General features: G+C 41.2%; 1 protein-coding gene across 1 annotated transcript in view; it reads right to left on the bottom strand.

The window, feature by feature from the left end:
- The window catches only part of ap3b1a (adaptor related protein complex 3 subunit beta 1a), a 161,300-nt gene that overhangs the window by 94,865 nt on the left and 52,940 nt on the right, over positions 1-13,495 (bottom strand). Inside the window, exons 7-14 of the mRNA XM_084046027.1 lie at positions 13,175-13,357; positions 12,205-12,354; positions 7,240-7,337; positions 4,864-4,918; positions 4,621-4,692; positions 4,040-4,102; positions 3,021-3,153; positions 1,118-1,227 (exon numbers count right to left, since the gene is read on the bottom strand). Of these exons, the coding sequence (XP_083902153.1) occupies positions 1,118-1,227; positions 3,021-3,153; positions 4,040-4,102; positions 4,621-4,692; positions 4,864-4,918; positions 7,240-7,337; positions 12,205-12,354; positions 13,175-13,357 (864 nt within the window). The remainder of the gene's footprint in view (positions 1-1,117; positions 1,228-3,020; positions 3,154-4,039; positions 4,103-4,620; positions 4,693-4,863; positions 4,919-7,239; positions 7,338-12,204; positions 12,355-13,174; positions 13,358-13,495) is intronic.

Here is a 13,495-nt window from a genome sequence, read left to right as displayed (position 1 = left end):
TGTGTGTTTAGAAACAACTGGAATTGTGATCATAATGAAAAAAAAAAAAAAAATGAATTTTTAAACAATTTTATAAAAAACACTAAATCGGTGGCAGTGGGCAAACACAGCCAGAAATAAGTCTGGCAGGGAATGAGTTAATAGGTTAATGGAAAAAAAACACCTTGACAAACATTAACATTTTAACCATGTCAAAAGAATGTCTCTTCTTTTGACATGGTTTTAATTCTTTTAAAACCATCTACATCTTTTAAAACCATGTTAAAACCATGTTTAGAAACAACTGGAATTGTGATCATAATGAAAAAAAAAAAAAATGAATTTTTAAACAATTTTATAAAAAACACTAAATCGGTGGCAGTGGGCAAACACAGCCAGAAATAAGTCTGGCAGGGAATGAGTTAATAGGTTAATGGAAAAAAAACACCTTGACAAACATTAACATTTTAACCATGTCAAAAGAATGTCTCTTCTTTTGACATGGTTTTAATTCTTTTAAAACCATCTACATCTTTTAAAACCATCTACTGTAGATGGTTTAAAACCATCTACAAGCTCGAAACGTGATATCCATGTGATATCCCTGCTCTATACGACAAGGTATAGAACAGAGTTTTATGTGTTTTTATTTACGCATCAGCGCAAAAGAAAAGGCCAAACAGAACAACTGGTGTATCAGCCCCTGTGTCCTAACGGATGTATAACCCATTCAATCCGGGAACGTATCTGTGTCATTTTAAGATTTCTTTGGCTATTCAAAAATAGCAGATCTACAAGCTCATAGCCATGCTATTTTTTGAAAAATCGTGAAAATGTGTGCATGCCGTTGAATATATATATTTTTTTAAAGCGAACATTTGTAACTCAAATCTTTGTTTCTGGGGGGTCCCTGGAACAACATATTTTACAAATGATCGGTTTAAAAATATATATACTCAAAGATTTGCACATATTTTCACGATTTTTTTTTTGCTTGTAGATCTGCTATTTTTGAATAGCCAAAGAAATATTAAAATGACACAGATGCGTTCCCGGTCTTAATGGAATAATGCCGTTGTGATGCCGTCACTGTGTTGTATGATGTCAGAGGGATGATGTCACTTTGACGACGGCGTACCGTAATGTTGTCAAACAGCTTGGCCATGTGTTTGATGATGTCACTGTGTTGAGAGGGCTGCGTCTGCAACAGCTTCTTGATGACGACCACGCTCTCTGCAACAACGGTCTCTGTACAGGGTACATACGTTACCACATGTTAAAACACACTATAGAGCGTCGCAGTTCCCGCCCACTTCCAGTTGCCGGAAGTAAATACTCAATGCATTTTTCCCATTGACTTTTCCGAAAATATTTATATAAATTAATTTAAGCCTAGAATCAAGCTATCCAGGATCCTGGTGAATCATGACCATAAAACGTTTGATTCTGTGAAAAAACTTTTTTGAAAACGGCAAAACAAAGGGTATTTATTAAACATAGTATATCATATCATTAAATATAAAATTTAAAAAATCACAGAAAAAAAGGTTTTATGGTCATGATTCACCAGAATCCTGGATAGCTTGATTCTAGGCTTAAATTCATTGATATAAATATTTTTGGAAAAGTCAATGGGAAAAATGCATTGAGTATTTACTTCCGGCACCCGGATTCTGCGCAACTGCGATGCTCTATAACAACGGTCTCTGTAGAGGGTACAAATGTTACCACATGTTAAAACACACTATAACAACGGTCTCTGTAGAGGGTACAAACGTTACCACATGTTAAAACACACTATAACAACGGTCTCTGTAGAGGGTACAAATGTTACCACATGTAAAACACACTATAACAACGGTCTCTGTACAGGGTACAAATGTTACCACATGTAAAACACACTCTGCAACAACGGTCTCTGTACAGGATACAAATTCATCCACAGTGGTGGAATGAACTTCCCACTGAAGTCAGGACAGCAGAGTCACTGCCCATCTTTCGCCGCAGGCTGAAAACCCACCTCTTCAGGAAACACTACCCTTCCTCTTTGCCTGGCCTACTTGTTGTTAACTAGTTGTACGAACTCTTGCTTTATTGTTGTACTGTTTTATTGGATCTTGTTTAGTCGATACACTTTTTGTATTAGCTTGTGCTCATTTGATTTTGCTATTTTATCTCATCTGTTTAAGAAAGAAGGTAGCTGATATATTGCACTTTTACCTTAACGCTAGGTATACTCTTGGTGGCTTGTTTTTGCAGGAAATGCACTTAAGACTTCTGGTGATTAGTAGTTTTGTTCCCTACCTATGTTGAATGCACTTATTGTAAGTCGCTTTGGATAAAAGTGTCTGCTAAATGACTGTAATGTAATGTAATGTACAAATGTTACCTCATGTAAAACACACTCAGCAACAACGGTCGTCGGTCTATGTACAAGCCAGGGTACAAACAGGTATATAAAAGGGTATATTTGCATATACAATTTTTATTTTATTTTATTCATTCTATTTTTTATTTTCTTGCTTTAATATATATCGTTATATGTAGCACAATCTGCAGGACAAGTCCCAACAACATTTCGCTGCTTGTACCTACATAAGCCATTGACAAATAAAAACGTCTTGAATCTTGAAAGAGAGCCATCTTATAATGAGCATTGGTGAGGAACACCAATTTCATGAAGCCCGCCACTGCTTACAATTGATAGTTCAAGATTGCACTATTGTATTTTTATTAACCTTAGATTTTAGCTATATACTGTAGATAGCAGATTCTCAAAAATAGCAGATATACCAGCTCACAGCGTTTCACTTTGTGCCGCACTGCGAACTTGTACATCTGCTATTTTTGAAAAATGTTGAATAATTTAGATTTTTTTTTACACAAATCTTCTCTTCTGGGGGTCACAGGCAAAAAATAAATTGATATGGGGGTCCACAGCCAAATACAGTACATATCAATTTGTACAAAAACTGTTTTTTTTTTAAATTATCGCCTCAGGTCTTAATGGGTTAAAAATGTGATAAATGTTCAGACATTACCGTCTCTGTTGGACAGCAGCAGCACCAGTCCGTTCAGACAGGTGTCCGTCACCTCACTGATGTTGGTGGCACATCGTCCGATGGCCTGGATGGTGGCCGCCGCAAACGCCTTGTCCTGACTTTTAACGTAGGTCTGAAAACAACACGACACCAAGTGAACCGCTTGAACCCCGGCACCCCCAGCCATTCACTTTACATTCACTTACCCTACCGTTAAATGCTTAAAGGGGTATTTATTTTTCAAGCTGATATCGGCCTTCTAATGTGTGAGGGGGCCGTGTTTTTTCAATTACTTTTTTTAAAATTTATTATATTTTTTGAAAAAAAGAAAATGCGATAAAAAAGAAAAAAAAGAACGAAAAGGGTAATAGGCTCTATTCACAGCAGCCATATTATGAAGACATTCACAGGTGTTACCAATGATACTAATGAAGGCTCTGTTCCATTTAGTGTAGCACAGTGGTTTCCACGACCCCCATAACTCTGAGAGTGTACAAATGGAACCAAATGGACCCTTACGGGTCCATTTGGTTCCATTTGTACACTCTCAGAGTTACACACCTGTAAGGGGCCATTTGGAAGCCCATGAGGGTCCCTGGACCCCAATTGTAGACCCACTGGTGTTTCCAGTGGGCCAACATGCACAATATCAGCACCCTGACTCTGTTTGACCAGAATGGAACAGAGCCTTCATTAGTATCATTGGTAACACCTGTGAATGTCTTCACAATATGGCTGCTGTGAATAGAGCCTATTGATAAAACACAGCAGCTCCCGTATTAGGAGGACAATATCAGTCGCCAGAACCAAGGACGGGTGTTTTCGGTGAATCTATAATGTTTAAAATGGAGTTTGAAGTTACACTGGGTTTGTATAGGAAGGGGGCATGTCTGATAAAATTAATACATATCTAAATACTGAATCAAGCAACTTAAAAACTAGAGTAGACGTTAAAATGACCCCAGACACGTTTGAAAGTGAAATATCCAAATTCAAGTATGAGCAGAAATGAGACAAACCTGGAATTCTCTGAGGACTGTGGAGATATTGGCCTCATTACCCAGGTTGGTCAGGATTTCCAGCTACAAAAACACAAACGTCTTTTACTGCACATTCCCTGTGCACAGTGGCAGTTTGTTTGCACAACCTTGTCATACCAAAAACTAAAATAGAATATATATATATATATATATATATATATATATATATATATATATATATATATATATATATATATATACACACTAGGGCTTAGCAATTAAGCAAAATTATATCGAAACCGATATTTTGAACCAATAACCGATTTATAAACGGATAATTTAGAAGCAAGCTTTTAATTTGATTTTTTTTACATAAATAATATCAACGAATCTACACGTTGTACAAGCGTGGCGTATATAGTGAAAATAGCCGATCTACAAGCTCACAACGCATCGCGTTGTGAGCTTGTAGATCGGCTATTTTCACAACAAGTATAGGTTTTTTTTTTTGGTAATCATTCATTAATCGTAATCGAGGCAAAAGTTTGAAATAATCGTGAGATTGATTTGAAGTCATATCGACCCCCCCCCCCCCCCCCAATTTAAAAAGCTACAGTTACCTTCAGTTGTTTGATATGGGTGGCATCTGTGGATCTCACATAAAAACTCTTCATGTATGGTTCAAACATCCCCTAGTTGGAAATGAGTCAAAATTAGTATTAGGCATTTTTCACTGTGTGTGTGTGTGTGTGTGTGTGTGTGTGTGTGTGTGTGTGTGTGTGTGTGTGTGTGTGTGTGCGTGAGAATTAAATAAATGTGTATATGGGTCCTTTGTGTTTTTGAATAACCTGGTAGATTCTTACCTTGCGCTGAATAGACATAGTGGCGATATTCTGCAACACAATGTACTGTACTTCTCTGTGAAGACAAAAGGATATAGATAGTACACCTTTAACCCATTAAGACCTGGGACGCATCTGTGTCACGTTTTGATTTGAGCTAAATAGCATTATTTTACACTTTGGCTATTCAAAAATAGCAGATATACAAGCTCATAGCGCGGCACCGAGTGCCGCGCTATGAGCTTGTAGATCTGCTATTTTTGAAAAATCTAGAAAATGTTTTCAAATTAATATTTTTAGATTCTTTTAAAGCGAACATTTTTAACTCAAATCTTTGCTTCTGGGGGGTCCCTGGAACAACATATTTTGAGATGGGGTCCACGGCCAAATACATATCATTTTGGGGGTCCTTGACATGAAAGAGTTTGAGCACCACTGATATAGAAGCATAGGTTTTTCAGAAAACAGTTAGGATTTAGAAGACATTTAGCAGAATCGGAACGTCAGGCCTCAATGGGTTAAAACACTAGAGCTTGGACATCAACCTGGATGACTGACTGTGTTTACATGAAGCCTAAAATTCCACTTATATTCAGAATGACATATTAAACATGTCAATTGGAAGAGAATATTCTGATCGTACAGGATTTTCATTCAGGTTGAGAGGGCTGGTAAAACCTTTTGATAATCAGATACCGGAAAATATCAGCATGTAAACGCTGATTCTTTCTGGTCGGGGTTGGTCTCTGGTTGGGAAATCGACCCAAAAAAAAACTGTCATAACCACTTTGTGCATGTGTCAAAAGTTATATTCAGATTAAATGCTTTGAGGCATGTATACGAGAATAAGCTCTATTCACAGCAGCCATAGTGTGAAGAAATGCACAGGTGTTGCCAATGATACTAATGAAGGCTCTGTTCCATTCTGGTCAAACAGAGTCAGGGTGCTGATATTGTGCATGTTGGGTCACTGGAAACACTCTGCTACACCAGTGGGTCTACAGTTGGGGTCCAGGGACCCTCGTGGGCTTCCAAATGGCCCCTTATGGGTGTGTAAGGGTCCATTTGGTTCCATTTGTACACTCTCAGAGTTATGGGGGTCGTGGAAACCACTGTGCTACACTAAATGGAACAGAGCCTTCATTAGTATCATTGGTAACACCTGCGAAGGAAGTGTTAACTCTTTGACTGCCATTGACGAGATTTCTCGTTTTTCTCCGCATGGCTCAGCCAGCCGTCGACGAGATTGACGAGATTTTTGAAAAAATTAAATTTCCTTTTTTTTTTTTTTTTTTTTTTTATCACAAAGGAAGCAGGAGATAACGCGATACGAAGATTTTCTGCTCCATTCACTTCAATGTTAAAAAATAAACGGAGACAAAATTCACAGTTTACCTATTTTTGCAATGTTATTCTCTGGCAGGGAAGGGGGGTAGATGTGTAAATACTCTGGCAGTCAAAGAGTTAATATGGCTGCTGTGCATAGAGCCTATTGCTTTTATTTATTGTCTATGTAAACAGTTAAGTTGGAATCTCTGATTGGAATGATTTCATTCTGAATGAATAAATAGTGTCCATGTAAACGCAATCGGTGAGACATCAACTTTACTGCATGAATGGACTGGATCATTGTTGTGTTGTTTAGTGCAGGGGTCTTCAACAGGGGGACCACAGAGGTACTGCAGGGGGGCCAGCAAATGTTTCTGTGATAGGTACTTCATTGTTTTTATTTTTACATAAACCACTTGAACCCTCGGATTCCTCTTCTGGGGGGGGGGACATTAGCGAAAAATGGCAGATCTACAAGCTCACAACACGTCTGTGACGCGTTGTGAGCTTGTAGATCTGCTATTTCCGCTTAAGAGGTTTGGTGTAGAGGGAAAAAAGAGCAGACCAAGTACCGAGCCAAAGGTCAAGTTTACAAAGTATTGAGGGTTTAAACCCATTAAGACCTGGAACGCATCTGTGTCACTTTAGATTTCTTTGGGCTATTCAAAAATAGCAGATACACTAGCTCATAGCGCGGCACTGAGTGCCGCGCTATGAGCTTGTAGATCTGCTATTTTTGAAAAATCAAGATTTTATTTTTTATTTTTTCTCAAAAAACTGTTAGGATTTTGATTTTTTTAAAGAATTGCCTCAGGTCTTAATGGGTTAAGTCGTTAAATGTCTGAAAACACAGACATGTTTCAGGCCAAGCTACTTGGCCTGAAACATGTGGAAGACACCTGGTTTAGTGATCACACCCCTACTAAAGGCCATTGCACACAGGATGCGATTATTGCGATTATTAGGTTGGCTCAGACAGGGTGCGTGTTTTCCGTGCGAATAATCGCATCCTGTGTGCAATGGCCTTTAGGCCTTAGGAGACTAACAGGGCGTGGTGACGCCGTTTACCTGTGGCTTCTCAGCAGGCGAACCAGGGACTTGGTGACGATACTGACTTCATGCTTAGGAGCCAGATGCCAGTAGAGCTGGGCCACAGCCATCACCACCTGGTAAAATATATATATATATACACATTAATATACATCACAATGTGGACATTAATACCGTGGTTCTCAAAGTGGGGTGCGGGGACCCCCAGGGGTCCTTGGAGGCGTTCCAGGGGGGTCCCCAGCAAACTGTGTTAATACAGCATCACAATCATTTCAACCACTTTATCCATTCATACATTGGCTATTCAAAAATAGAAGATCTACAAGCTCACGGCGCGTCTCGATGCTTATATCGTAGCTTGTAGATCAGCAATATTTTGTGTGGTAAAGTGTGTGTGTGGGTTTTATAAATATTGAACCAATAAAAGTATTAATAAGAATAAGAATAATATTGGATCCATTGGAACACAGGATTTTTTCAACAGTTTTGAACATATGAGGGTTCCAACCGACAGATGAAGGCAGTAGATTGATGAATATTAAATGTAATAACAACACCACAGGGTGTAATAACAGCAAGGCGTCTCAGTGGGGCTCAGCCTTCATGTGGCCAGGCTTCAGTGCAACGCCAATCATCTATGACATCACTACTATGAAGTCAGCACTGTGACATCAGTCATGTCCATATTTGGGCTACGTTTCAGCCCGATTCGACTGGAATCGATTTCCATTGTAAAATATAAAAGTTGTAAGAAAATAAACTGTGCTTCTAGGCTCTATTCACAGCAGCCATATTATCGCTTACTTCAGAGGTGTTACCAGTGATACTAATGAAGGCTCTGTGGGCGGCCATAGCTGGGTGGTTAGTGAGGGTCCATTTGGTTCCATTTGTACACTCTCAAGCGAGTTACACACCCGTAAAGGGCCATTTGGGAGTGTTTCCAGTGAGCCAACATGCACAATATCAGCACCCTGACTCCGTCTGACCAGAATGGAACAGAGCCTTTTAGTATCATTGGTAACACCTGTGAATGTCTTACAATATGGCTGCTGTGCATAGAGCCTATTGGCAGTGTGCATAATGGAATTTGGCGCCCATAGGTCCAGCCCCCGGACACAGACACATACACACACAATCAAAGACCCTCCTCAAGACGGCTCGGTCGCAAGGTGCACTTTTGTTTAGATTTTCTTTCGTTTTTTTTGTTGTTATACGACCCATACTGATAAACAAAAACCAAAGAAAACATTTGCCTTCACTTCTCGGAAGTCACTTGTGAACGTGGATGTAATTTTTCCAACACAATGTTTCTATATGACTGGTATAGTGCGAGTCAGACATAGACCCGTGGTGCATCCATGAAGATTGAAGATGCCCACCGAGTTTCCTCTGGTAAAAAACAGCAGGCACCATTTTAATCAACACTTTCATTTGGGGACATTTGTCCTCCTGCCACTACATGGTGACAGAGACCTTGAGGCCTCCTGGGTGATAGAGTTGTGATGCATTCTGGATGCTGGGCGGCTGTTCCTTCCACACAGATGACGTTCCTGGGTGCTTTAGCCCACTATATGTTTTTTTGCGGTTAGCGTTTCTCTGCTAGAGAAAACCTCCATGGCGTTCAGACACCGCACTACACTTGATATTGTCTGTGTTTCAATAGGCTCCATGCACAGCCGCCATATTATCACTTTCTTCACAGGTGTTACCAGTGATACTAATGAAGGCTCTGTTCCATTTAGTGTAGCTCAGTAGTTCTCAGATTTTTCAATTTCCACGACCCCCATAACTCTAAGAGTGTACAAATGGAACCTTACGGGTCCATTTGGTTCCATTTGTACACTCTCAGAGTTACACACCCGTAAAGGGCCATTTGGGAGTGTTTCCAGTGAGCCAACATGCACAATATCAGGACCCTGACTCCGTCTGACCAGAATGGAACAGTGCATAGAGCCTATTGGCTATTAAAAGAGATTTCGCCCTTGGCTTTTCCTTACCTCTATTTGAGGTCGTTATCTCATCATAAGTGTGGTCCGGGACCCGCAGTTCATTAACGAGCAATGTTATGATTTCGGGACCCCTCCCCCCGCAGCTCAGAGCGGGAGGTTTTAGTTCTTGGCAAAATCCGGTTATTTCTGTCGCTCGAAAATAGTTTTTTTCTTGTATATATATGTAGTGTCTAGTGTGTGGTCCGTCTGATGTCGGTGCTATGCTATTGCTACACGGGCGCCGCCATTTACCGTTTACAAATCTGTTTTTATTGAAATCACGTTTGAAATCTCGTCTCGCGATACTTCCGCCTTCCGTCCGGACCAATGGCAGGCGGAAGTATCACACTACATATACTGTATTTACAAGAAAAAACTATTTTCGAGCGACAGAAATAACTGGATTTAGCCAAGAACTAAAAACTTGCGTTCTGAGCTGCGGGGGGGATGCAGTCCCCGAAATCATAACATTGCTCGTTATGAGCTGGGGGTCCCGGACCACACTTATGATGAGATAACGACCTCAAATAAAGGTAAGGGAACGCCTAGGGCGAAATTCTCCTTTAACTCCGGGAACGCATCTGTGTCATTTTAAGATTTCTTTGGCTATTCAAAAATAGCAGATATACAAGCTCATAGCACGGCACCGAGTGCGGCGCAATGAGCTTGTAGATCCGCTATTTTTTTTTAATCTTGACAATGTGTGTAAATCTTTGAATATATATATATATTTTAAAGGAAATATTATGTATATGTAACTCAAATCTTTGCTTCTAGATGGGGGGTCCCTGGAACAAAACATTTTGAGATGGGGGTCCACTGCAAAATATAATCTAAAAAGGTTTTCTAAATCCAGACGGTATGTTGCTATATCAGTGGTGCTCCAACTTTTCCATGTCAAGGACCACCCAAAATGATATGAATTTGGCCGCGGACCCCCATCTCAAAATATGTTGTTCCAGGGACCCCCGCCCAGAAGCACAGATCGGAGTTCAAAATGTTCGCTTTAAAACATATATATTCAAAGATTTGCACACATTTTTCACGATCTTTCAAAAAAACAGCAGACCTACAAGCTCATAGCGCGGCACTCGGTGCCGTGCTATGAGCTTGTATATCTGCTACTTTTGAATAGCCAAAGAAATCTAAAATGACACAGATGCGTTCCCGGTCGGAATGGGTTAACGTTAAACAGGGCTCATTCGATATGCAACCAAGCTCAATACAATTACAACTAGAAAAATGTGCTCCTTGGAGCAGAGGTCTCCGCCAGGCCAGGTAGTAAAAGTCAATCTTAGCCAATCAGGATGAGATATAAATAATTGGTCAGGTCCGCCTTGATAACATGACTATAGAGATAATGTGTGCCAATCTGCGTGATGATGTTTAGCAAACATCGGCCTCCTGGTGGCGCTATAACAAGCCAATGTGACGTTTCAAGGCAATTCAACGCTGCCTTCGGCCTGGCGGAGACATTTACAATTTAGGCATTTTTTGCAGGCGCTCTTATCCAGAGCGACTTACAATAAGCAAAATAATCTTTAATCTTTAAATATTTGAGCCCGGCCCAAGCCAGCCCGACAGAACATCAACCCGAGCCCGACCCAAAGCCTGTTACATAACTGACAAATTGGTGCCGACCCGGCCCGAAGCCCCACATTTTTATGAACAGCAGCAGCAGCCCTTTCCTCCTCATTAAATATTATCGGCTAGGCTATTCATGAACAATTCTACCTTTTCACAACTAGCAGTTGCGCTCATTCTGTTTTTCAAAGTGACTGTCCCACTCGGCAGTTATCGATTGGATTTAACATTAATTTGGAATGCCCGATGCCTTTGATGGGAGGAGGTTCGCTGATTCATTAGTGACAAACTGTGACAGCTGCTGCTTGCAGCACTGCATTTACTCCTGTTGGATTCATTCAACATATGCTTCTATATACAATGTTGCTGGCCGCCACGGAATCCATCTAATTTATGAAAACAAGCGGCAAATGATCCATCGATCGCTTCGTAGCTCCTAGTAAGTTTCATTCAATTTTCGTTTATGAACAAAGGCTCTGATCTGAAATCGTAGTTGTTACAGACACCTGGTAATCCACACGGCAGTAGAAAACATTTCGATTTAACCTCCTTCCTGAAAGTCTGTTAACGAAGGCTGTTAACTTTATCTACTGTAACTCCAACACTGTCTCATCTCGTCCGTCTGTCTGCTTTGCTGCTCGCTGCAAACTGACGGCAGCTGCACTTCAGTTGCTCCTGGGTCCTAAAGCCCTAGGCTCCTAATATAAAAGGCTATTAGGCTGCACTGCTATTGAAATGTAGCCTATAAATGTACAGCCCGGCCCAACCTGAAGCCCGACAAATATGTGACAACTTCAGCCAGGCCAGGCCCCGGCTTCACCCGTTGAGTCCAACGGGCTCGGGCAGAAATCTAAACTCTACATTACATACATAGAATGCAGAGAGACAGTGTAGTGCCTCAAGAAACTAGGATCACAGGTAAACCAAGAACCTAGCATAGCAAACAACATACTATATTTGTACAATGAAACTATAGGATACCAGGTTAACAATGAAAGTAGCATCGATCTAAATAACATGAGAACAAATGACCACGGTATGTCTGAATGGTCGTCATATGTAGGTTAAGTGCCTTGTGTATCCCTGCAGTTAGACTCTTAACTGTTAGAATGTCAGCCCTGAGATTGGAAAGTCGAGGTTCAGTCCCTCGGCCGGGTCATACCAAAGACTATAAAAATGGGACCCCATATGCCTCCGTGCTTGGCACTCAGCATCAAGGGTTGGATTGGAGGTAAGTCCCTGTGACATACTAGCGGCATGCGTCGTGATGCGACGCGTTGTGGGCTTGTAGATCGGCTATTTTCACTAGTGTGGGTCCCGGGATGACTTCAAATTTCTCTTTTGGGTCTCGACCTAAAAAGGAACCCTTGCTGTAGTGTGTGTGTGTGTGTGTGTGTGTGTGTGTACTCACAGCAGTGTTTCTACTTTGCAGTAAAGGTTTGGTGTTTCTCAGCAGCAGTCTGTGGTCGGGGTCCATCATGTACGGCTTGGATGATGTCACTTCCTGTTTCTCCTCGTCTGACTCATAGAACGCTTTGTCATTGTCCTCAAATGTAGCTCCCTGAAACGCGTACACACACACAAACACAAACACACACACGCACGTAAAACATTTAAATTAAACACATTAAATGTTTAAAATATAAAGATTATTTGATTTATGTAAAAAGTAATGTACAAAATAAGAAGTAATACAATCATGAATCAAGTAATTAAGGCATGTGAACTCTGTGATAAGCAGATGTGTTGGTTATGGTTTCCATAGCAACAAGCATCATCAGGTAGGTGGCTGTGAACATGGACATGCTGTATATGGACTGATTTTGACATTACTGAAGGGAGTGCTTGCGCGCGTGTGTGTGTGTGTGTGTGTGTGTGTGTTAGAGTTCTCAATTTTTTTCATGTTATTATTTCTCTAGTCGGGTCTCGACTGTGAGGGGGGGGGGAGACGGAGACTCGGCCGAGAGAGGCAGAGAAATGCAGACGATGCATTGCACTGTGGTGTGTCGTGTGAGCATTGAGCAAGACAAGGGTTTAACTTCATTTAAATCAGCACAGTGTAAGCACAGTGTAAGTTAACGTCAATCAGCGCCGTCAGCGCCATCTTCATAATCTTCATAATAGATAAATACACAATCAGAACAGAAAAATAAATGATTAAAATATTTTTTTTTTCTCGTTTTTTTTTTTTCGGGCTTTCGGGCCTAACATGATGGTAATAGTCGGGTTCGGGCCGAGCCTCGGGCCGGCCCAGTCGGGCCCAGTTAGGGCCGAGCCTTGATTTTCAGGTGTGTGTGTGTGTGTGTGTGTCTCTCTCTCCAGGGACTAGTGAACGGTGTCCTGGCGTATCGCATGTGTGTGCGGTGCTGCTGCGTACATACCTCTGTCCAGGGACTAGTGAACTGTGTCCGGGCGTAGCGCGTGAGCATGGAGATGATGACCACCTGGCCCCACTCCTCCACGTCCACCAGCAGGTTGCACAGCTTCCGGTAGTTCTTATGGATCAGGTCGATGCGCTCCGGACACACCTCTTCAAACGCCATCACCACGCTGCCCGCTACCAGCTGGAGAGACAGACAGACAGAGAGAGATAAGTCATCACCCAAGCCCAAAACAAGCGACTAACACATGAGCACTTTAAACCTACACATACATTGGCTTTTTGAAAATAGCCGATCTGCAAGCTCACAACGCGTCGCATC

The sequence above is a fragment of the Gymnoscopelus microlampas genome, assembly GCF_963454915.1.
Source record: "Gymnoscopelus microlampas genome assembly, chromosome: 21".
In the NCBI taxonomy this organism is placed as follows: domain Eukaryota; kingdom Metazoa; phylum Chordata; class Actinopteri; order Myctophiformes; family Myctophidae; genus Gymnoscopelus; species Gymnoscopelus microlampas.
This window is presented reverse-complemented; position numbering and strand designations above follow the sequence as displayed.